We start from the raw sequence: 25,923 nt of genomic DNA on the forward strand, positions 1-25,923 counted from the left end.
GGCGCCGTGTTAATACAGACGCTTCAAATCTCATTTCAACAAAGAGGGGGAAAAAATAAAATCGTATCTGGACACTCAGGAAAAGAAACCGGAAAGTGGAGGAAAACATTCAGAGAACTCGAAATGTAGACGGGTGCAGAACATGATTTAAGGATGGATATGTCCCCGTCTCACCTTTCTGTATTAGTGTCTGCGCCTGTCTCCTGACCTTCGTGTTTCGCATGAAGCGCCATTCTCGCTCTTTGCGGACCTGACTTTCCATGTCGTGTTCGTCCGGCATCTGAGAGAAGATAAAAGGAGTTGCCACTCTTGGAAGATCAGGGATCGTTTTGATATTATATCGTTTTTAATATACGGCCCTGAGTATGGATGTTTCTCTTTAGGAAGCACAAGCTGGAGACGCGGGCCAACAACTGAATGCCGACGGGCCCTTCGCCGAGTAGCTACAGCCGGTCGCGACTGCTTCTTTCTCCAAAATATTAGTGTGATTCTTTTTACCTTCATAACCGGCTGGGCAAAGTACTTCGCACTCCAGTCGCCAAAACCGGTCTGTAGTGTCCCTGAAACAAAGCTCTTGTGAGCGATGCCATCGTCTCCATCATCCGCGGTCTGAGGAGGAAAAAAAACAAATGTGATAAAAGAACGAGACTGTTCCAGGGAAGCGAGGAAGGTACAGGCTCTGTACCAAGAAGGCCAGGAGTACTTACAATAACATTCATGAGACAAGAAGAAACACGGGTAGAACCTTGCAGCCCGCTTATTCCCTAAATGAGAACCTTTAATTGTGAACTCCCAGTGTATTAGGAGACACCAAATCTGCTGAAAGTCTGTTCCACGCATTCACAACTCTAAAATAAAGATCCCGCTGTTACTCCCAAGACTTGCTCAGGTAAACCCCATTTCTTCCTCACAGTTCTTTTACACCTTACCCTTTTATTTGGAAGTTATCGTTCCATGTTGCAAGATATACCTATCTAATTTAGGAGAATACAGGGTGCCAACCACCAGACCGGGCATTAAAAGCCCCCAATTTGGGGCAATATGTCTGTGTTATGAAGAGATATGTTTCTAAGATTGGCACAAATCCAATTACTCCCAGCCATCTGATACCGGTACTTAAAGCTGTATTTTTACTGCCACAGAGACATCACTCTGATAACTGACAGCCGATATCACGCCTGCGCCGGGGACCCGGGTCACTAACCGGATCGCAAAAACTGCAGAGCCATGTAACTTCAGGGTAGCAGAGGATGAACAGACAGCTCTGCCCTCCAGCTGCAGCGACGTGGGCACAAGGACTGAATATTTACCAAGCAAACAGCTCCTCTACACGAAGTATTTATGAGCAGCTGCCTGCGTTCAGAAGGCAGGAGTTGCTGGCCGTTTGGTGCGCGCAGCTATAGGTAAGAGCGCTCGGCCAGCTCACACACACCCATCAATCTGTCCACCACCCTCCACCGGTTCATTTTCAGCTTGGTATTTCAGGGACGACTCAACGCATAAAAGATGGATATTTCAGTGGCTCACCTGGTCTGGGCCTTTGTCGAACATTTTGCGGGTTCGGGGAAACTGATGAGAATGAGGGGTGTACTGCACTCCGATGTTGGCGCCGACATTGGCAGGCCGGGCGGAAGGAAGCTCCCTAGCGGCTGGTGCTTTGGGCACGTCGTTGGTGAGGCTGGAGCTGCTTGCGCTGGGAGTCGGAGGAGACCCTCTGGAATCATACAGGACAGATGGTGAGAAGGCTGTGCGTTTAAACCGCAGACCCAGCATACGTGCGCTCGGAGATTTCATTCCCTGACACGGTTCTTACCCCACTTGGTGGATGTGCATGCCCTTATTGGTGGGACTGGCCGGGGCAGACTGAGTAAGGGCCGACGCGTCCAGGATCCTCTGGGGCCGGGCACTCATGGTAGCCTATGACGGGAGGAAACAAAGTTTCAAGAAATGTTAAGGAAAAAGGACAAGTGTTCAAAAGGTAAAGAGCGAACGACCTGCAGCCAGCGTCGTCTGCAAAAACACAAGCCGGGTATTCACTGCATGGGATTAATGGGGGATCACTTCTGCCTCCCCGATGGAGTCAAGGGGGTATCATCATATCCATCCAGCTGCCCGCATACATTACTGCCTCCTGCTCAGATACTTAACGTAGTCTGCGTTTCTGATGTTTAGATTCCAGCAGACAAACCCTACCAAGTACTTAATAAACTAACCAAAAGAAAACAAAATGAAAATCAAATGACAGAGAAAACATTCACTGCGAGGCAGCTGCACAGAACAGCTCCCATCGCACATTTAATGCACCGCTAACGAGCTGCATAACTAATGCGGTCTCTTAGAGCGCACGCTTTAACGCCTCTGCCGCGCGGCGGAGCGATCTCGAAGGGAAGAGGAATAGTATGGCGTGCAATCACCTGCAGTAGGGCAGAGAGGAGCATGAGAGGAGAAAAAGTGGGGCAGGGAAGCTCAAGAATTCCCCCCAGACTCTGCAGATGCTGTCACAGCTAAATAAAGAAATATCTATTATGCTGAAGCCAGCGTGCATCTCTACCGCTGCACGCGGGGGCCGGGAGCAGCTAACAGAGAGATGGGGCAAGGGGCATTCTGCAAGATCACACTCCAACTCCCTCACTTTCAGCCAGCAAAAACACGCGACGGGGCGCCTACCTTGTACGCAGTGCTGTTCAGCACTTTCATGGCGAGGTCGGACACTTCTGGATACGGGTCGGCTGCAAGGTGAAGGAGGACCCTCCAGAGCTGAGTGTAGACGCTGTTAAACGAGACGCCTGCGGATACAGAGTACGATTAGAAGAAATGATTTAATAATAAAACCAAGCAGCACTTTCTGTTTCTGCAGCGCCAGATAATGCCCACCAGCAACAAAGTGCAACCCAGCTTCCCCTTCACAATACATGGGTTATTATTCCGGACAATTAAACATCAAAACGTAACCTTCCCTATCGCTGCAGGCTTCTGTGGGACCGACTCTCCAAACAATCCACCAAAGAGTTTTAAAGCTCAGAGGTCAAATCTTTAACCGATGTATATTGCGGATGTGTATTCTACGTCTGTCTTATGAATGGTTAAGGGAAGATCCTCTCTTACGTTCAATAAGTGATCTCCTAAAAAGGCTCATGAGTAAGTGGGATTCTGACAACAGCCCCAGTGGTTTCTGACATCTCATTAAGAATATTCCTTTGATGTAAACATTTTCCCCTAAATCTCTTTTTTCTTTTTTTTAACGGAGGCAGAGCTAGTAATGAAGTCTGGGAGCCCCAGAGGACTAAACACTGACAGCAGAAAACTGGGATCAAAAATCAATGAAGGAGGTGGTGATGGGGCGTTGGGAACGATCACCGGATGTAACAAGCAAAGAACATATTACTGGCAGAAACCATGGTTATTACACAAATAAAATGAAATAAAGCAATGTTTGTGAGGATTTGGGCTGCGAAGTGTATGAGAAAGTACCGCTGGCTGCGTCAGGCTGGATTTCCAGGCTAGGCAGGAGTACTTGGATGTCACAGTGACAGGGGTATCGGGTACGGCCGCCATGTTTGTGTGCATGGAATGGTGGGTTAAGAAAACCCTACAATAACCATCCCAGGGAGGTGGAGGGGTGACGAGAGGGACCAACTCTTACCTATCAGAGAGTTCAGAGACGAGTAGGAACTGACACGTCTCATTTTATCGATGGTCTCGAAGGACAGGATGTATTCTTCATTGTCGGGGCTGCCGAGGGTGCTGCTTGCGCTGCTGCTTGTGCTGAGGTTTCCAGGGGAGAATACCACAGCGTTCACCACTGAGGACAATACAGCAACATCTTAAACACTGAATGTTTTCCCCAGCTTATTGGTCTCGCAATGGCAATAAATTGTGAAAGCCTGACAGATAATGACAAAGTAATTAGATGTCCAATAAGTTACTTATCTATACACAGTGCATGCACACAAGAAGTGGATCACAGGATTATTGTCTTAATTGCATTTTGTGTAATGCTCTCCCTTTTAGCCCCTTGAAATCTTACTCTCTTCATTCAAACTGAGGTTTTGTAGCGATTTATTCAGGTTTCGCGGAGTGGTCACTGCTCGGATGTTGCTGTAGGAGCTGACGGATCGCAGGCGAGGGGTGCTGGGAGTCTCCCGTACTGGTGTCAGGCTGCCCCCCTCTGAAATGGAAGAGGTGATGTTTAAGTACATTGAGTCACAAAGCCCTTGCAATAAAGGACCAGAGAAGATGTACGCACCAGTGGACGCTGGGGAAGGCAGGGGGTAATTCTTTTCCTCCTCCATGAACTGGAGAGCCACAGTGCAGAAGTTGCTCTCGTACTGCACAACAAGGTGGCTGAGAGCCACCACCAGCTCCTACGCATCAGAAAATAAGGACCGTTTAGCAGACGTGGTTAGCGTTGGCTACCCAAACTGCGGCCACCCTATGCACGTATAAAAGGCTTTGCATTCCGTCATGGATCGACCTACCTTGCGAACCATCGCACTTCCATCATTGATAAGCTGCGCCAACATCATGGCGACGTTGTGATCGATTGTCGTTGAGTGGTCCGTTCGTTCTGCTGAGTTCCCAACAAAGGTCCCAAGCGCAAATACTGCTGAGCTGCGAACCTGCCGTGCATAAGAGGAGTTAATGGAAGACATGAAGCCCCGAAGCTTAAAGTCCATGTACAGCATTACTGTCCTGCCTTTCGAATGCGGGCCAATGCTTACCTCAGGCATAGGGTCCGAAAGAAGGCTGTAGAGCTTCTCATGGGCGCTGTCACGAACGCCACACCATCGCGCGGCATCAAAGTTCTGCCAGATGCGCCCCAGACAGATTGCAACCCACTGCCGCAGCAGAGGGTGCGGATCGTTGAGTTGTTCCAGGCAGATGGCAATTAAGTTACCCTGTAGACAGGCTTCCTACAGCAGAAGCAAAAACGTTTCATTTAAAGGTTCTAAAAGGACATGCCACCGCCTCCAGGCTTCTCTGACAAACCCCAATGCACTAATATAACTAAACACAGTACAGTCGCCTAAACAGTATTTTTAATTTAGTTGGCCGTTACACTTTGTTGATATCGCCATGAAAAATTATACTTTAATCGTATGGAGTGACCTTTACAAAACCCAAGTGTTGAGAAGGCGCCCAAGAGCGTGAGCCACCACCAGAGAACCGAGCATCAGGCAGGAGCTGGAGCAAAGCGCTCAGCCGTATAATAGTGACAGATCTTTGCCTATGGAGACTGCCCTGTATAGCGTATATCTGTCTTTGGAACGGGAGGGGCTTAATGATAGCTCTGCCCACTCTTTACTATGCCCCACCCACTGACCAAACCCCACCCATTTTCTGTCCCTTTCACGCCGCAACCATTTATGAACGCTCCCCCTTTTTTAACCCTTGGTGTTACAGACACTGACCTGGCCAGTGGTGTAGTTATTTACAATCACAGCCAAAATGAAGGCGGTCATGGTGCGATGTTCAGCCTACGAGGATCAGAACAGACAGTTATAAAACAAAGAGACTGTTCACCTGTCAAACGGACAATTACTGCAGAGGATCAGCATTTCACCAAGGAATAATTGCATAAAAAAAAAAACACTTAAAAAAAATAAAAAATTTTTTAGATAACACTGAAATCTCTGATCAGCCCAGGTAAAGAAGTTTATGGCGATCCTAAAATGCTATGTGAGCCGGGAGCTCCTATTGGCTACTAGATCACTGTAATGTCACGGTGACCAATTGATTTTAACCAAGGACAATGTAAGCGAGGGTCATGGTCAGTCTTACCGGCATGTAGGGATCGGCTAGAACAGCGAGGAAATACTTGTGGCCGTTATCTTTCACCAAATCCGCCTGGCAAGACTACGAACGACAAAAGAGACACAAAGTAACAAAAAAGATGAAGAGAGAGAAAGGAGAACAAGATAGTAAGGGGAGAATTATTTTATTACAGACTTCTTCTTTTAATTTAAAGCGGATTTTATTAAACCCTATAGAACTATATCTGTGGCAAAGTTTTCAGTGAAGGTCTAGCCATTTTCTCTTCTATCAAAACCTTTCCAGAAATATCTCTGCTCTGATGCGTCCTTCACACCTAGAGAGGACTCCCTTGGGTGCGATATATGTACCCTTAGGTGTGATATATGTACAGTGCCGGAGCGCAGAAGCGTTTGGATGAACAGGCAGGACGCTCTTCTCGGACATGAATACTCACACTATCCACAGCCAGGATCTTGGCCCAGATGAAAACGAGCAAAGGCCTCAGCTCCCGCGCGGAGCTCTGCAGAAGTTTCAGTACATAAGGGAATATCCCCACAGATAGAGCCTACGGGAGAGAGAGAGAGACAGCGCTAGAGTCCCGCCGATACACCGGAGCGCATGCTATTATAACGTTCATTTCCACGTCCGTGCAGAAATCAGGAAGGGGTTAGATTTTATGATAATCCCCCTACAGTTCTGTTAAAGTGCTGAACATTTATATAAAAGAATAATTAGCAAACCATACAGAGAGGATCCATTCATTAAATATAAAGTTCTTCGGGGTTATAGGGGTACGCAGTATGAAGCTCTCCAGCTGTTACTTATGAACGTTCATAGGCTGCCATACCGTCCAGATAACAGCAGGTGTAATACGCACCAGACTCACGGCCCAGGGCCCGAGGTCCAGGAACCTTCCCAGGAGGTCCAGAGCGCGGAGACGATGAACCTGACTCAGCAACACCTGGAAAGGGGAACAGAAAAAGGATATTAATCAAGACGGCGTACGTGCGGCTGGATGGGATGGACTGAGAGGTCCTACAAACCTACTACATCTCAGAGATATCGATGAACAGAACCCGGCCTCCGACAGCATAAAAGTGTGATTTATTACAAAGTTTGCCAACACACATCGGCACGGGAAACGCAAAAGGTCAGCTTGTAATGAGGAGAGAAAGATGAATTACGTGCTTTTTTAACCCTTACAGAGACCATAACAGCTCCACAAAACTCAGAAGGCACTAAAGGATTCAATGAGGGTCCAACTTGCAACCCAATAGCCGAATAAAACCAGGGCCCCTGAATTCGGAGAACTCCGGTGCGGCCGGGCAAGAGAGCAGTCCAGTCGAGACCGCAAAGCATAGCTCATCTTCATTAGGAAGACGCACGTCATTGCCCTCAATTCATGCAGAAGAGAGCAAGTAATTTGTTATCCTCGAGCATCTGGCCGGGAGCGCAGTTGTGATATAACGTGAAAGGAGACAAGCCCTGTGTCAGATTAAGGAGGATGGTGGAGATATATGCACAGTGCAATTAGAGACACAGGACAGGCGGGGAGAGAATGGAAGGTGAACTGAAGGAGGCAAGGAGAGAGCGTGGGCAGAAAAGACACGAGTCAGGACCGGAGGGCAACAAGAGGAACAATCCATGGCTGAAACCGTTAATAGAGAACATTTTCTAAAGATGGCATCCTCTTCAGAGGGGCAATAGGTGTTCAATGCCCATTTAATAAGGAAACCGATGACATAGCACGGCTGGAGTGTCCACTCAAATAGTATTACCTGTAAGACGATGGGCAGCTGTTCTGGGGGGTTTCTGTTCTCTACTCCCATAGTCAACCAGACCTGGAATGCAGTCAATTGCTCAGCAAAGAAAGGGCTGTGCTGTAAAGGGGAAAGTGCGGGGTTAAACCAGGCAATCTGGAGCTTATTACTTAAAGGTTAGAGAACAGAGATCACACGATATGATAAACCCAAAACCGACCGAGCTTTTCTCTGTCTCGCCTCCCATTCATTTTACTTTAAAACTCCCCAGTGCGTTTCACTCACCCGGAATGCTGTGCCCTCTTCAATGATCGTGGGCAACTGGGAGAGGCAAATATCAACAGCAAGATCCCATGCCTGCCTGGTGTGCGGAGAAGACAGTGGTTAGGTCTTGGTTACCATTATTTTATTACTTGAATAATAATGCCAATGCTGCTAAGTGGTTTGATCCAACAATACACGGCACGCTTGCCCCAGACATACACAACAGTAACGGGCCGTGTACATATAGACATAGCCAACCACAAACTGTACAAGATTAAAGTTATCCCCGTCCATACACATCACTTTGGAAGGGTTAAATATCTAGCTGCAATAAGCCGCCTGGCTGGGAAGGGTTAAAGGAGTCCTGTGGATTCAGAGTATGTGCTTCGTAAGCCACTTAATGGCCACAAAGATTATACATCAATGTACTTAGCAACCAAGGATGATCTTTTTATAGAGCGGGAATTATCATGCGGCTTCTGTTACTGGCCATGAACCTCAGTCTGTGTTTTAAAAACAGAAGGAGATCGGATGCCCTCCAGAGGAGCAAAAGACACGACGAGCTTGATGTAATAGTGATGTAATAGCGATGCATAGTGAAGTCAGGGAGCTGAAACTGGGAACTCCCGCTTTAGTGAATAAACTCCTACAGCCTTATGGTTTCAGATACTGTTAGAAAATGAGACGGCTTCCTGGCAACGTTTTCTTATCCCCTTACATCTCCAGGTCAGCAACTCAACTCTCATGACGCTGGGCCAGTTTGTTTTCAGTCATTTTTCACAATTGATTTTCTATACACAGGGAGTACACGCACAGCCCTGCTATTTAGGTCACTGGATTTAAGTCAAGGTCACATTACTGAGCTCCGGAAGCCGGCCAGTGACAGCGGATTGGGTTTCACTTCCGAAGATTAAACGTAAATCTCCTTTTAAGGCTTCTTATTAAAAACTAAAATCAATGCAGATATGGTCACCTCTGATTTTAATCTTCTGGACAGACAGAAAATATTTCACGTATTATTATGGAAAAGCTGCCCTAGGTGCCCTAAAGCCCTTCATTCAAAAACTCACTCACTGTATTAACCCGCCATTTCTGCTGGGAGGTTGTTCCACTTATCTACCACCCTCTCAGTAAAGGAATTGGATTTCATTATTTGTTTCAATATTGCAGACTGTTATCATTGTTTGGACAAGTGAAAACATATCCAGCTGGGCCGAAGGACACCATGCAGGATTAAACATGGTTCTTATGACCTCACCCCTCTTACCACATAGCGTGCATGTAGGTTGGCGGCAGCCGAGGGCTGCTCACGGGAGAGCAGTTATATGATCTCATAATCCTCTCGGCCAACAGGAAGTTGCGGAAGAGGCTGGCGACCAAGAGGTCTTGTCGGAATAGCTTCTGGAACAGGTCTGAATGTTAAAAAAAAAAAAATGGGGGACCAGGGTAAGGTTTTGGGAAGCTTTGGGTAAATCTACACACTGTCTTAGTGGTAACAGAACTGGCCAAAAACTAACGAAGATTGTAAGACTCTGCATTCTAAAACATAACTTTATAAAGAACCTTCTCATAAAACCTTCACCCAAAAGGACAAGGGTCGGAAACGTAGGATGAAAGCTTCTCAGTATGGAGCAGCGGCTCCATGCCTGGTCTCTCTTTGGTGGCCCTACCACCAGCTTTCTCACGTTTCTGTTATTTAGAGAGGGACTTAATTGTCTACTATGAAGGAGAAGACTTTTCCTGCTCTCCAGCAATACGTTATAATGCTCAATCACATCAGTCACCAAGAACTTGGAAGGTCTCTAACCAGATGGGAACACATCTCACAACCCATTCCTTTGGGGTTTTGGCACTTTAGGCCTGGTCACCACATCCCCCTCTGCAGCATCTACGGTTCATGCATTGGGATAGAGATGGACTTGCTAGAAGAAGGAGAATGATAGAAGAGGACACATACGACTTAGAGTTAATTGCTCTAGAAATCACGTCCGTCCTCGTGATTATTCCCGGAATTGCTGAACGTGCACTAAGAACAGGACCGGTTTTCTAACAATTCTGCGCTATGCTGATGAGGTCTGAGAGCAGCAGGGGGAGTACGAGGACAGGCATTCGACATGGCGGTGCCTGCAGGGCAGTTGGGATCACCGTACCTCTGGGCAGGACATTCCATGCTATGGTGTCTGTGATTGCAGTGAAGATCCAGTTCAGCTCTCCCAGAGGTGTCCTCCTGTCATTCAACCGGCCGGGAATCCTAGGAACATAATGAAGCATTTTTACCATACAACAGATATGCATAAAACGACGTGTTTTCCATGACATTGAAGTGACCAGTTTGGGGCCGGATTTTAAAATACTAAATATAGTTGGATCTTCAGAAAGATAAGAAAAACCCTGGTGCAGTCACCATAGTAACCAATGGAATGTCTATGCTGACTGCTCCAATTCCCCTACCAGAACACGGATTGTAAGGCATCTCACGTTATAATAACTAAATAGTTTTTAATGCCCTGCTGATCAACCTTAAGTGTTACTTTGTATGAGCTGAAAACTAGACTCTGCTGTTCTCTGCTCTACAGAACTAATAAAACATTATGTGGCGATTACGTTCCCTCCACCAGGGCTTTTAACTCGGAGGGAGGTATATAAAAATAAGGAATACGTTATAAATCCAGCCCAGAGGGTGTATTAATTCCCCACTGTTAGGCTGTTTAGCTAACAGGGCTGTATAGATGTAAAAACACAACTGATAAAACACCAGCTTTCATTCTGTTTTTCCCCCCAAAGCCACCGAAATACCATTTTTTTTTTACCAGTACAGGCTGTACGGAGAAGAGAGCTGAGAATAACTAAGAACCGGCAAAATACTGAAACTATGCTACACTAGGTATCAGAAAGTCCTCACGGATGGGAGGGGGAACCCGCAGTCACTCAGGTATCGCTATTACAATATTTAGGTCCCTGGGGAAGCGTCAAAATGACACCGCGCTCTCTCACCGCCCTAGGAAAAGGCTCTGATGTACAACGTCCCCTTGTGAGCATATAATGTGTCTTGCTTAAAGAATCAGAGTGTCAAGCATGCATCCCGATGAGCTACGATGGTGTCCTCATGTTCTCCTTGTCCTGGCGCTATCACGCTACACGCTGGCCTTAATCATTCATGCTTCGCACATAAATAGACTCATTTAGTCTCGTTAGCCTTTTGACTGCCACTATTGCCAGCGATCAAAGTATTCCCTGGAAAGCGAATAAGCCTCGGCTGCTTTATTTTCTGGACCCGCAGACATCTCAGAGCCCATTGACTTCTCTTGGCTCTCGCTTCTGATTGACTGTCCAACCTGTTACCCAGTGCGGAGGGCAGCCTGACCCCTCTGCTTTCCTTTAGGTGAATTGGTCATTTGAGCTTATAAAGTGAACCAAGAGCCTTAGCAGCGATACTTAAATGGCTTCAAACATATTAAATGACCCATTATTGGGAGACCAGCATGAGTTATGGGGGGACGGTCTCTCATCGCCCCATGCGGTTTGCTGGGACACTTCAGCCGACTCTCTCATCAGCCCAAGAGAACACCCTACCATTTGTGATCCCCCAACACGGAGAGGCTAAAGGCGGCTTCGGGTAATTTCCCTGTCAGCCCCACTAATTAGAGAACAAACCGCGGGTCCTCTTTTAAAGAGAGTGGAGATTGTGAGTTACAAGTCCCCCGGTGGCAGCTCCACCGCACGGCGCCGGGAGGCAGCGGGGATCTCATAATTGATATTTCCGGCACGTAAGTCGGGAAAAGACGGGATGTTTCAGATGAGGGGGTGGCGGGGATTTCCACCTTGCGCAACTACCCAGGCGGTTATTCTTCTGCAGGGAATGAATGCAGCAAAGAGCTGTCAGGTAATGACTCACAGCTACATACATACACTGCAAGATATCTATTAACCCCTGCGGCCCTGAGAGGGTTAAAGTGGATTAAAGGGCTTTCCGTTTGAGGTTTTTCGAGGAGTAGTTTAACACACATTTATTCAGCAGCACGGAACAAAAAAGTGAAATAGCAGATTGTCCGGAAAAGATAAAATGTTTAGCGAAATAGAGAACGCTCGGACATATCACAGTGCAAGGGGGAAGATTTTAGAAGGAAGGGCTTCCAGTATGTTTTACCCCCGAGAAGGGATCTGCACATCTGCAAAAGCCACCGGCGCACCAGCTTCTTCTCTGCTACCAAGCGGCTGCAAAGGATTAATAAAAAATGACATCATAAACAAAGAAAAGAAAAAACGCCATCATTCAGCCTGCCATGGAAATGACGGATCTCGAGCTGATGCAGCAGTCTGCGAGCCTGATGGTCCGGCTGTTCCAGCCTCGCCCCCCCCCGGCCCTGTGTGTTTAATCAGAAATGAAGCCGTGTGCCCTGATCGACAGGTGGAATAATGCAGCTTCTGACATAATGCGTGCGGAGTGCAGCCTGCTAAGGGGAGATAGCAAAGACAAAAGCCGCGTGACGCTCTAAGTGTTAGCGAGTGCAAACCGTGACTCACCCCACGCAGAATAGATCTTTGTGTCTAAAAAAAAAAAAGGATCTTATATCAGAACACATTCTGCGTGTCACTTGCCATATCTCCAGAGAACAGCGCATGGGGATTGGCCGAGGGGGTACGTAGACCCTGGTTATCTTGGATTATTATATATTCTTATCGTCGGTATTTACATGTTCAGCAAATGTACACAAATAACGTCAGTCTCTGCCACAGTGACACATGGGTTCCGGTATACAGGGTAAGAAAAAAATAATAATCCAGTTACTCCCCCAAACCGGCAGAATGAAGCACGGTCCTGGAAAACCACAGGCAAATATCCCCCCGGCTCCCTGATTCTGTATTTGGCTCCTCAACAGTTGCAAATGTGGGCGCATATATATGACATCATATCCTGTAGCAGTCTCTTGTGAAAAAGGAAAGTTTCTAATACTGTATTTTGACAATCGGTCATTTTATATAGTGTAAAAAATATACGATATATCATATTAACATATGATAATTACAAGGAATAATATAAAGCAGCTCATTCAGTATCATTCCTTATCTTGTGTATCAAAACTTTTTTGGTATCAATTCTAAAAGAAAGTTGGAACACAAACACCACATTACAAGCCAAGCCCTGGCTCCCCATTCGGGGGAAAACAGATCAAGAGCATTTCTGGAAATAATCTTTTTCAACTCAGTCTCAGAAAAATATTTCCTGAAAGAAAAAAAAAAACCCGTAGGAGATAAATATTTTTGAGCATCCGATGTGCTCTCCAGGATTTTTAATCAGGGCGACCTTGTCGCTGCTGTGGCCAATGCTGATGATCCCGCTCGTAATTTCCCTGTGTGATGGAGCAGCGCTGACGAAGCCGCTGAATCACAAGCAAAGCTGCAACCCCAATTTGGGACTGCAACAGCTCACCTTATATATATAGGGACTCAGCGTAATGCATAGTTAAATGTACGAGATGAACTCCAGGAGTTGTCGCTTCATAACCTATGCATTTTGCAGGGCTGCCGGAGCTTCCCTTGCTGTAGAAGCTTACTGGGGTTGGCCCTTCATGATGCATAGTGAGACGTCCTTCAGCTCCTGATCACTGATCCCCACGTCTCCTCTCCCTAAGGCTCCCGATCCCCGCGTCTCCTCTCCCTAAGGCTCCTGATCCCCGGGTCTCCTCTCCCTAAGGCTCCCGATCCCCGCGTCTCCTCTCCCTAAGGCTCCTGATCACTGCAAAGGTTGTTGAACAGGTATTTTATGGAAAGATCATTTAACAAAACTACTGAACTACCGCTACAGCCAACGCTTGGTCCCCGAGGTCTTTAATTTCCGAACTCCGATACATCACAAAGTTCTTTGAAATATCCTTTTAAGATATTTCAATTTCAGATCAATAATCTCCAGGATGCAAGCGATGTGCGACTCCTACTATATGTCATTATCTATGGATTGGTTGTACAGTAACGGGGAAAAACACCATCGTTGCGGGTAAAGTCAAGGGAAGCTATGGGTTTTAAGGAGTTTTAGGCAGATCCAAGGAATATATTAAAAATGTATCTTATCACGTAGGTCTAAAGAAGGACCTCCTGGGTCCATAAAAACTGACCCTGCATCTTGTTCTTTTAATACTCGAGCCCACCGGGAGGTTATCACAGAGTTATTATCCTGCCAGGAATGGACATTAAAAGCATTTTCATACCTATTCCGGAGGGCAATGCCAGGCGGGCACAAAATTAATAAAGGAGCCCTTATTTTTTTTAGGGGGGAGTATTGGAGGACATGATCAAATGCGGCTGCCTCTCATTAATAAACATTTTCTTTCTTTCCATCGCTTTGTTCTAATGAGGCAGAATAGCCACCGGTCACACCGGCTTCTCTCTCTAATCAGCGGCTCCTGGGTGCATTTCTGATTCTGACGTATAAATGAGTTCTTCGCGAGTCGGCTTTGGGGCTGCCTTAAAGGCTTCTTCCTCAGCAGACGCGGCGAACGTGGAGTCTTCAAACAATTAAGAACATTTTTAATTTGAAAAGAGGACTCCTTCATTGCTACATTTTAAAGATACCGTTGGAATCCGTGCAGTCCCCGAGACTATAGAGAATAGATCTTCCTCGATGTCTGATTCAGAAAACGGGAACATTGGATACAACAAGCTTCATAGCTTAAGTATCTTTTGGTGTGAAGGACATAGACACAAAGCGTTTTAAAAAATAAAAGCTCTGGTGAAAGCAAATACCATTCTCGGGGTGAACGTAGAAAGGGTGACAGCAGAATATAAAGCAAATGTATAGATCAAGAATGTTAAGCGAATGTTTTGTGGGCCTGATTTACGCCATGATATCCAAACCCAACCGCAGCTCTGGAAAACCACTAACGATTTTAACCCGGGGCGCAACCTTGGAATATTTCCGTAACGGAGCCGTCAATACATTTCTTTGATCATCCCCAAAAATACGGCTCGACTTTTGCTATATGGTGAAGGATCGTTCAGCTCTGTGTTAAGGGACGGACTGTGGGATGTATTTGTCAGACTAACAAAGTGAATATTCAAAACCCCAAAACAATCGTTTTATTACTAATTATACTAATTACTGAAGCCTAACGTATGACGCACGTGATTACAGGCAGTATAGCGTACAGACGTCTATACGCTCATCTCAGCAGGTCTTTCATCTTCTACCATATCACAAAACACGCCGCATTCCTTTTCACGCGGATTACGATCTATAATTTCCACCCCGCGTAATAGAACAGAATACATTAGCCTCTAACGTGATTTACATTATCCGTGTATCTGCAGTCAGCCCCCTCTCTCTCTCTCTCTCTCGGTTTCTCTCCCCACTCTCTATGCAGCGGACAACTCCTTTAGATTTTTCCTTCATTCACATAATTATATTATTGGAAGAGTTTAACAGCTCCGCGTGCGGCCGCGCCGAGCCCAGCGCTTTCCGAACTCCCCAAATAATCAAGAAAGCAGAACAATGCATGAAGAGGCTGAGCGGATGATCCGATTCCTTAAGAGAACCCGGCTACTAATGAGATTTAAAGGGAATCTATTACGAGAGAAATAGCAGCATTCCGCCTTCAGTGCCGTATCCCACTTAACGCGAGTACCGAGCATTCTGCAGCGAATCCTTGTTAATAAGCACTTTCTCAGCTAAGATAACCATTTCTGTACCCCCGACATTTTTAGCACCCGTCGGAGATCCCTGAATTCCAGTATTATCCTGCTGTGACTGCACCAGGGGATTTACCCCTTGTCTGGAGTACATGGACCAATCATTATATATATAATATATAAGCACTTTGATCTGAAACACCCGACATCCAATTCCTATCGAAACTTTTTTTTACACCGGTAACAGCGATGGATCAGCTTGTTCTTGTGGGTAATCGGATCTCTTAGCTAAGCCCTAGAGCCCCGCGACCTGGACTAAACTCCTAAACAGGAAGGTGTGGGAGATGGCAACAAAAATGGAACAGCGAGCGGTCATCCTATTTCTTACAGTCCAATCTATGACGGGACTAAAGACTGACGGATGGCGACTAGATGGAGCCTAATGGGGCTGATATGCTTTCGAATTCTAGGTTTCCTATATAATATCGCTACGGAATCTGCTGGCGCTCTATAAATTTTTTATAATAGAGTTAAGGGGTTAACTTTCAATACGGACATGATGCAACCCCTCCAGCAGGCGTCCATGGTTCAGGGGTTAATGTGTTTATAATGGCTGCCTTGCATCAGAGGCTGAATAATTACTTGCGGTTCACGTGAATAAGTACACGAATGTTGCTAATTAATCTGAACCGCCTGTGTCTCTAAATCCAATTATCTTCTCCTGGTTGTCTTTATGCTTTGGGCAGCGAGGGGATCCTCCGGAACCTACGCCAGGAGAAGATGTATGGAGGTTAAAAAGACACCCATGTTTAAGCATCACATTTTGTGACAGCCGCTTGAGTATCGGTACTGCTGAACTCAGACACACACACAATGGTGCTGGTGGCTACAAATTAGCCATTGTGTTCTGCCCGTGGTTTGAAGCAGGATAAGTAAAGTAAGCTGAAGTCACCAACAACCCCCATCAAATCGGCAACTAAAAGCTGCAAGACCCCGCAGAAGAGCTGGGTGGCATTATACAGAGCTGCGGAGTTCATTATAGCCCATATATAGGAGGTTGACCATTGCATTATATTTAAATTCATTGATTAGTTGGGAAAGGAGAGAGCATGGGGTGCGTGCGGAGTGTAGAAGACTGTAAGGAAGGCAACTGAAAAGCACCAGTAACTTCTCCTGAAGACATTCATCAGCATGACACTACCTGTGGGACATCACTCATCAAGAGGAGAACCCAAGTTTAACCCATAACTGTAAGCGTCTGGTATAAATCCGGGGGGCCGGACACTTCTAGAAGCAAGAAGGCTACTAGTAAAAAGGCGTTGGTGTATGACCAGAGAAGGTATCGGAGCTGAAGATGGAGCAGAGTGAAGGACACAGTATGAGAGTTTGATGGTATTATGAAGAGAGGACATGGCTGAAAGACACACATCAAGGAAAACATGTTCTGATCAAACTACTTACTTCTCTATAAGATCCAGAGTGACGCCGGGGACCAACCGCACGCTTTTCTGCATGCAAAACCTGCAGGATGAGGAGAAACAGTCAGTATATCAGAGACTGACAGAGAGAACAGCGAGAACCCAAAGATACACAAACTTACAATAAATAACCTCCCCGTTCAAAACGCTAATACCCGCTTTTCACGTCTGGTCACAAGTGTGATTAGGTCTGATGGTTCTGGACATATTCTCTAAGGCTTTAAACCATGTAAGACCCCGTCTCAAAGCAAGAGAGGGTCCTGGATTTGGCAATTACCAAGATAGTTTGTGGTATACGAGAACATCTTTGTATGGGTGTCACTGTGTTACTGTCACATGTAATTCTACTCTACAAAAGTGTGATATCGGTTTGGGAAAGTAGTGACTAATTCTGTGTGTCAAATAAAAGCAGTTATAATGAACCAGCCGTGCCCTCCGCCTGTGGAGCTTGATGGAAGTACGGGGTTAGAGAAGGAGCCGTGGGGAACGTGAGCAATTTGGACCTGTTGTTCATGTCACGTTTTGATGTCCTATTGAAAAACTGATTCCATGATACATTTTACTGCGCGAACTTCAGCTCACTAATTTCTCGGGACTATCTTCTTTGGAGTCCCCAGCTGGCCCTACATACATAGATTGCACGCCTACTATAAAAAGCCGGACTGCTACCTAAGCCAACAAAATGTTGATTTTCCGCAGGGTCTTGGAGGTTGAAAACCTGGTTTAAAAAGGAATTAGCTGGTAAGGGCTGAAGTTGAAGGTCACCAGAGCCTCTCATTGCAAGAGATATAACTGAGCACACCATGGGACATCAACCTAAGCCTACATAATGGCCTAAAACATGGTGACCTGGTATCTTCTGCTTCATAAAACCAGCACTTGGACTACACTGTATGCAAAGCAGGACTCTTCTCAGACCAATAACCCCAGCACTGGATTCATTCACATAACGGCTGCAGATATTCTCTGCGTTGGGGTCACAGAGTACAATGTAAATATTATCTCATTTTCTCTCGATCTGCTTGGGCTCCTTCACTGTATCCAACCTTCTATTAGCACAATTATAAAAAAAAAAAAAAAAAAAACAGCACTTCTTCTCCGTCGGCTGTAATTAACGCCAGCGATTACATCTTCGCATTATGTAAATCAGCAGCGGGGAGAAGACGGTCCGGTTCCGAGCCGAGCTTCATTATCGCACACCGAGACGCGCTCGCCCTGAGATTTTGATCAATGGATTCCTGGCAGCTTTTTCATAGGTCTGAATAATACTTCCCGAAGCAGTGAAGTTATTGAGTATAATGCACATGAGCTTCCATATAAATCAGCCCCCGAGGTGAGGAAGAGATGTTTACTCGAGCTGATGGGTGTTTGATTAAGGCTGCGGCACAAGCTCCATTACGACGGACGGGCTACGTGTTACCGCTACCTGACTGGCTGTTACACGGCCCGCTATGGATTTCATCTTCGCCGCAAATGAGTAGAACAGAGGAGGCGCCGTTAACCCTTCCGGTAAAATCCTCCTTCCGACTGACCAACGGTTAACCCTTTCAGTAACCAAGGCTTTTTACCATTCACCCCTATTAAAAGCACATAGACATGATACAGGTTAATTGATCAGATGTGGGCTTTCTTCTGGGTATTAATAAATCCTGTGTTTAATACAAAGTTTGGGAATTGTAAGAAAACAGCGGGGATTTGACGGAAGGAATTTATTCTTTGAATGCTAGGTTTTGCATCAAAGGTTCGATACAAAACCCATAGGGGAAGGGGTCGGACTTGTCAAGAAGTGGTTAACAGGTTTCTACCACTCAGCCTTTGCACTGTAACCCCTTAACTGCCACAAAGCCTATATATGTTAGCTGGAAAACCTACTTAACCAAGGGACGGCTGGCCCACCGGTGACAGGCCCTAATGTCTCATCACTCTCAGCCGTTTAGACAGCTGTTGCCCAAGACAAAGCTCTGAACAGGTTAAATCGCTGCAGAGATACACGTCGAGAGGTTTGCAACGCAGTCAAGAGCGGGCAGAGATTTCTGGGTACGGCCTCATGACTTTCACACGACGATAATAATCAATGTTCTGAGTTCCAGGAGGAAAAAAAAAACCTCCTGTGATATTTTTTTCTTCCTTATTAAAACCTTACAAGCTCTAGCGTAAAGGGCAACAGGACAGAGTGGAGGGCAATTAATACCAGAGAGTGCCCAGGATTATGCAGACTCCGAGGTTAAATTATGCACAGCTTCAGAATCCTCACCTACCGTACCCTGCGTCTGCAGAAACCGTATAACGATTGCATTGATCTGCAAACCAGCAGGGGTGCTGCAAGCGATTTGGGGGGGTGGAGACCAGATGGAGGTCACTAAATGCTGATACGATGTTATGCAAACGGAGAGCATCAATGTCAGAGGAGAAGCGCTTTACTGTGATGGCGATGATGCCGAAGCATGGATAATAAACACGGTTATGATGCAATGAATTCGATCGGCTGTCAAACCGCAGAACTAAAAACTGTATGATTTAAACAGACCTGCGTTATTATTACGCATGACTGACAGCACTCTCGCCAGGCTCTTATGACCGCAGACGAAGAATACGTTCGCCGTGTTAAAGATTTGTGACATTTATTATTCCTGGTGAACCGTGAAATTTAAAGCGGGCGCCATGAGTGAAAACAGAAAGATTTAGGTTTTTTTGTAAGCAGTGTCATCCGCTGTATTGTTCTGCGCAGTCATATCCAGAAAGCAGAAGCGTTACGGACAGAAAGTGATCCTGATGGAATCCTGGTAAAAAGATGTCTTATCGCCATAGCGATCAACAGAACATTCCAATTTTTGCTCGTGAATCTGTTTTTCATAAATAACCCCCATTAAGGTTGCGAAACATACAACGGGTTATTAAGGCTATTATTTTGCAGGTGTTGGGGGGTTAGGGTCGTACATCCACAGGTTGAGGGTTTTATTTATCACATGACCTGTTTTGTTAGACTAGGTCCAAGACTCGCGATAGGTAATAACAGGGCGGTAAGATAAAGCCTCTTATCTGCAGATGTTGATATAATCTGTAACTATGTAAAAATGAAGCAGGAATGCAGCTGATTTGATGAATGTGGCCCTAACTGTGTTAACTTGGTGTGATCTGCGCACCATCTTGCTTTGCGAGAATGTCCCGTGTGGCCCTGTCCAATATTGACCCTTTTGGCCACGTGCAGAGAGATGCCCGTACTCACCATCGTAGGGCAATCTTGATAGGGGTGGTTAGACAAGAGGTGAAGAGGTCGGCTGGAAGGTCGGGGTTCATGGGCAGAAGCTCGGTGGTATCACATGCAGCCAGCTGGATGCAGTTCTTCATAGAGGGTGGCAATGGCATCTGGGCCAGTGGGTGGCTGGGGTTAATGGCTGCGACCTGCAAAGGCAATGCGTGTTGGAGTTAACGGCCTCAACAAGTAAAACCACTAGAGAATATGGGGAATAAACCAGTGTACAGCGCAGAGTAAGAGGACAATAGACTGAGAACACCTGGGCATGCACTCCATCGCGCTCACACATCTCCTACTCTGAATCCATAAACCACTCATAGGTTATGAAGATCAGATGTGATCTTCCATTTATTGGAGTAGGAAGTCCACCGTGATCACCTGGTACGCGGCTGGCTGAGTTTAAAGGGACATACAGGCCGACCCCGCAGGCTTTCTGATCACCGTACAGATGGAAGGGGCAGGTGTGAAATGCAGTTTCAGCCTGCAGGGGCAGCTACGCCAGTCTCTACTACTACCCGTGAGATTCCTTAGGTTCTTGCACCAAGAATTACTTTGCTGCTGCCTTTCTCCTGACCTTATTAATATCCTCTTCTGAAATTAGATGTTTGTTTTGAAACTGAGCAAGATTATAATCATTTGGATGTTTTCGGTGCCAATTATTGCTGAGCAGAATGCAATTTGGGTCTTTGGAAATGCTGTTCGTAGCAGCTGAGAAATAAATGAGCCGTCCTCTATAGTCTCAGAGCTCATAATTAGGAATCGCCCAGCAAAATGCTTGCTGCTCAATACATATTTATGGTTACATTCCAAGAAGATACAACAGTGGAGGGGGTGGGGAAGGACGGACGGATGGATGGAGTTCTGGTCCACGGCAGGGAAGATGGAGCACACAGAGATCATTCCACCCGAAATATAACGGCTTAAATTCTGCACAAGAAACTTATTTGGGACATCTTTGTCGCGTAAATTAAATAGATTTTACTTTTGATTTTCTCTCACCTGCAGCTCTTGATGAGTCCCCAGATCCTCTTCTTTCTCCCCTTATACTCCCTTTACTACCCACGTCCTCGCTTCTAATGTGTATCCGCTCACATGGCCTCTTCTCTTAAGTGGAGTGTGAGAATGAATGTGCCAATTACCTGCACTGAAATGCTCTTAACATACTCTCTGTAAAGCAGACCAGCACCATGATGATCCTTTTCCCATCTTATAATTCGCCATTATGATCGGCCTCTCCTTTTAATTATTACCAGCCTCCGCATAGCCACTCGGAGCAGCCTCCTCATTCACAGAAAGAGTGCATGAATGAATGTCACGACTCCAGGATACGAGTTCATCACGTGACTGTCCACTAATGGATTACAAACTCTGATCAGGAAAAGGGCTGATCAGGAATAAAATATTTTTCCTTTCGATGATTACTTAAAAGCTTTGAGTCCTAGAAAGCGGAACACTCCATTATAGATAGTTCCGGCCTCCAGAGTGTTAAATGCTTGGAACACGTACTCCTGAGGTTTCCAAGAACCGATTCAAATATTCTAGACACATCATTGTGCTTTAATTCGCAAAAGTGACATATTGTTATTCTAACACACTCCGGTGTAAAATCATCTTTTAGGTGGAACGGCCCTTAGAACGATGATAACCTCACAAAGGAACATCAAACCTTCTCCTTCACCCCCATAAGGAGTTGCTTGAGGTTTACTGAAGTCACACAGATTCTGGAAACTAAAGCCCAATTTACCTTGGATACCTTCCAGGGCATGTTTGAGATATCAGACAGTTCTGTATTGGGTACAACGGCTCTTTTTTTCCCCCCGGTGTCTCCCCAAACAGCCCATTCTCTTACCTCCAGCTCCTGTTCTCTCTGTAGGGCAAACTGCTTGAAGGACTTGACAATGAGCCCAGCGTTGGAGCAGTCGTACACGAAGATGGATGGGCTTCCCATCCAGGTCTGCAGGTCGTATATCGAGAGGGGGATATACTGGGTGTAATTCTAAAATACAAGAGAGTATCAATTAGGAGCTTGTCCGGCCAAACAGGCAGCTCACTGAAACTCGGCCTTTTACCCTTTAAAGAGATCTCTTATGTCTTCTACGACTTCTTATCTCGAACTGGTGATACCATCATACCCAGCAAACATTCTGAGGTCCCAGAGAAGAGGGGCATCAGGAGAGGAAAGAGGGGCAGAGGGATTCCGTGGCCGGATACTTTTATTAAAATGTCATAACCGGAGGTACCATTTCTATCCATCGTCAAACCTTTAATATAAGCCTCAAGGATTTCTCCAGCCTCTACCTGGTTAATTATTCCTCCCTTTTACATGTATGAGAACGACACAAGCATCACACATTTAAAAGTGATCACCTTTTGCCAAGAAGCTTTCAGATGGATATAGTTAGAGGCCGGATCACACACACACGTTATCGCCTCCAACTTGCACTTCTACTAACAAACGGAGCGCTCGTGTCTCATACGGAATCTCTAGATCTCTAAATGTGCCTGGGATCGGTATAACGCTATCCAGGACAGAAGACAAGGCAGATAAGGTACAGCTGGATCGCTGTTACATGCCATCAGATGCTACTTTATACCAACCACATATCCCTTTTTTAGAGGGACAGTCCCAAATCTCTCTCATTCCTTCGGAACGTTTGCCGGCTATTAATATCACAATATTCTAAAGCCTGAATAACGATGTGTTTAAAAACAGCAGAAAACGCGTTATAAATGAAATTATGTAAATAAAATACATTAGTCCTTCTCTAAAAGCCCTGCTCCTTTACATTAATGGTTATCAATAAGTCACAAAGTCACATAAATGCCTTGCGCTGCCTAAGGAAATAGTTTGAATCTTTGAATTGTTGGAGGTTTGTGAACAATTAGCGGTAAGAAAAAACAAACAAAAAAACATCCAATGCTTTCTGCAAGACCCGACTACATTAACACGGCACGATTTCATTTCAAAGCGGGGGCCGAACTAACCGCAGGTAAAAACAATAGACTACGTATCCTTAGGACGTCATACTCGGTGCCACGCAGTTCTTCTCCAGCATTCTAAATACGTTCCAACTATTCCATCGGCACGTCCTGTAAGACCGCGGTACAGGTAACAAGAACCCAAATACCGCGATTACCGGTGCCGGTAGGCTGTGGGCTGGGGTATAATAACCGGCCCCTTGCGGGAAAGCGGCGCCAGTATTTACTGCGATCCATGCGGCGAAGCTGCAAACCCACCCGGGAAATCAGAGAGCGGGGAGACCGAGAGAGATCGCAGCTCGGGGGCCGAGGCTGGATAAAGTAGGATTTTCTCGGGCTGGGAAAAGCAAACAGCGGAACAAACTTTCAGACAAATTGCATTCTTTATATTGGGTTAAGGAACATACGCGGCAGCAAATCTCGCCTAGATGTAATCGCCAACAAACGGGCAAAAAAAATAAATAAGTACGGTTTTTGCTCTTCTTAATCTGAGGATTAACTTAAATCTGGGTGCGATTTCTACGCATTCACATTGGCCGAAAAAAAAGGCGACACAAAGTTTCTCTGTTTAGTGATTTCCAGGTCTCACACTTCACAAAACACTACAAATAAATCTGGCGATAAGACGCTGAGAACATCTTATCCTTTTGCCATTAAATTGGCATCAAAGCCAAAGCCCTCCTGGAACCGCGTTATTAAAACGAGGCGTTGGTCCTCAACGTATGTTAAATACCCGCCGTCCGAAAACATGCTAAAATAACGGAAAAGGTGGTTCCAGCAAACAGAGGGTTAAATATACGCATTTGTGTCGTTCAAAGAACGCTGGCGACTTAAGGAAATACTGATTAGGCGGAGTGATTAAGGCAGGTGTTCTCTGTGCTCGTTAATGTAACGCGCTGAAGTGCTTCGCTGCCCGCAGCTCCCGCTCGCAGGTAAAAGCTCTGCCAAAAATCCTCGCTGCACGCCTGGCTGGAAACCCTTCATTATTAATGACTCCACAGATGCTACAGATGGAGAAGCCACGATCGGTAATCACTCAGCGCGTTCCACGGCTTAGCGGACGGGGATATGTCTTTTGAAAAAGCATCCCTCGTAAAGCGACACATCGCTAGCTGTTGGTATGTAAGCCGCGTGGTTGTGTGATATACATTCCTTGTCCCGGGCACAGAACGCCGCCTGCAGTCCCAGTGAATGTCCCGTTTAATGGGGCTTCCCGTGTTAAACGGATGTGATGTAGTGCTCCATGGGGTGGGGCCCGGTGACATCATACTGCCCCCAATGTCTAGTGAGTGGAGCTGCCCATGACATCATACTTAACACACAGAAAGAAGGCGACACTAAGACATTAGGATCGGTGCATCCTTCCCACTTATTGGTCCAAGCCAAGACATATGGCTTTCATATACAATATACAGAGTTTCCATATCTCTACATAATAAAAGGCTGGTCATGCTATGACTGTATAGGTTGAGGGTTATTTTACTTTAGTATTAGAAAATGTTTTAGATGAACATTTATAGCCTAAACGATAATGAAAACGATGTCATCTATGGAGCCTCATTTTCAAGCACGTGAAGTGGCTTCATAGACTAATCCACCGACATTTTCCCTGCAAAGAATGCCAGAGACCCTGTTAACTCGGTTACCACCTCAACAAGTCGTCAGTAGGATGCTCCGTTGGGTGGGCTTCATTACATACCTTGTTGAAGACCCAGATCTCGCCGTTGACTGTGGGACGTGGAACACCATGCCCATTATAATGGAACAAAACTCGCTCTTCTTTTGCGTTGCGTCTCAAGGACGTGCACAGCTTCTTCACCTCGTCCACTGTTGGATCTAGACTTTGCTTGTACCTCGCCTGAAACACAAAAGAAAAAAAGAAAAACTAGTATTTATGAACAATGTATGGAGATGCAGCATCAGCAAAACAGGGCTGGTTAGAGATCTCCCCACCGCGCCATTTGTAAACTTTCAGCACAGTCCCATGACTTTGAGCCTCACTTTTTGGACATCCCCTGGTTTTATTTTGACAGCAACAAAAAAGGCACCATGGATATCTACAGACGTGTTGTTCAGGACTTTATTTTGTTTAGGGAAAAAAAACAAGTCCACAGTCACATTACTCAAAGTACCTGCCAACAGGTCGTCCCCCAGTGTGTTAAATTGGCAGAACACAGAGACTAATTTGTTATACTCCATTACTCACCTGGAAAGTCACGCACGACACCAACTTAATACGTTTATGCAAAACAACCACCCAAAATATATATTTATTTTGTTAATGCCCCATTTAGGCTGCAGTAAACCCCCCTCAACAAAATAGCATTTTAGCCGATATAATGAAAACCTAGAACAAGAATTTGATCGCACGGCATCACGATTAATATTAAACGATACAAAGTGCGCAAGGACTCGGAAAGAAGTGACTTTATTGGCGGGGGTGCAAAGCACCAGATGCGTTAGACTAACCCTTACAGAAGCGCTATATATCTTCATTCATACGCTACACTCGCTAAATTAAAGAAACGAAGAAAGAAGGAAAAAAAAAAGGAAAAAAAACCTTAAATTTACTGCAAAGGGCAGTCTGCAGGGAATCGTCACAAATTGCACATATAAAATGTTATTGAGTAACCGAATTAGCATAATAGAGAGCTCTTGCCTATACGCTTTGCAGCTTTTGCTAGCCTCATTCGCGGCTACGTGCGAGAATGAAATGTAATATCCCTCTGGCCCAATTTCATTACTCGAGTTGTTCTTGTGCTGTGTTAAGTCTGAAAGTACTGCTCTCGACGAGTCGAAGGGATGGAAA

At 45.7% G+C, this 25,923-nt stretch overlaps 1 protein-coding gene across 2 annotated transcripts in view; it reads right to left on the reverse strand.

Annotated features, from left to right (window-relative positions):
* The window catches only part of RPTOR (regulatory associated protein of MTOR complex 1), a 92,560-nt gene that overhangs the window by 4,313 nt on the left and 62,324 nt on the right, over window positions 1-25,923 (reverse strand). For both annotated transcript variants that reach the window (XM_053453070.1, XM_053453069.1), the window contains exons 4-25: window positions 24,814-24,972; window positions 21,985-22,131; window positions 20,106-20,281; window positions 16,863-16,922; window positions 9,929-10,029; window positions 9,046-9,190; window positions 7,800-7,875; window positions 7,533-7,634; window positions 6,632-6,715; window positions 6,209-6,319; window positions 5,782-5,856; window positions 5,412-5,477; window positions 4,722-4,913; window positions 4,479-4,619; window positions 4,247-4,364; window positions 4,028-4,168; window positions 3,644-3,802; window positions 2,668-2,786; window positions 1,814-1,917; window positions 1,528-1,714; window positions 499-609; window positions 175-280 (exon numbers count right to left, since the gene is read on the reverse strand). In XM_053453070.1, the coding sequence (XP_053309045.1) occupies window positions 175-280; window positions 499-609; window positions 1,528-1,714; window positions 1,814-1,917; window positions 2,668-2,786; window positions 3,644-3,802; window positions 4,028-4,168; window positions 4,247-4,364; window positions 4,479-4,619; window positions 4,722-4,913; window positions 5,412-5,477; window positions 5,782-5,856; window positions 6,209-6,319; window positions 6,632-6,715; window positions 7,533-7,634; window positions 7,800-7,875; window positions 9,046-9,190; window positions 9,929-10,029; window positions 16,863-16,922; window positions 20,106-20,281; window positions 21,985-22,131; window positions 24,814-24,972 (2,680 nt within the window). The remainder of the gene's footprint in view (window positions 1-174; window positions 281-498; window positions 610-1,527; window positions 1,715-1,813; window positions 1,918-2,667; window positions 2,787-3,643; window positions 3,803-4,027; window positions 4,169-4,246; window positions 4,365-4,478; window positions 4,620-4,721; window positions 4,914-5,411; window positions 5,478-5,781; window positions 5,857-6,208; window positions 6,320-6,631; window positions 6,716-7,532; window positions 7,635-7,799; window positions 7,876-9,045; window positions 9,191-9,928; window positions 10,030-16,862; window positions 16,923-20,105; window positions 20,282-21,984; window positions 22,132-24,813; window positions 24,973-25,923) is intronic.

Source organism: Spea bombifrons, chromosome 13 (genome assembly GCF_027358695.1).
Source record: "Spea bombifrons isolate aSpeBom1 chromosome 13, aSpeBom1.2.pri, whole genome shotgun sequence".
NCBI lineage: Eukaryota > Metazoa > Chordata > Amphibia > Anura > Pelobatidae > Spea > Spea bombifrons.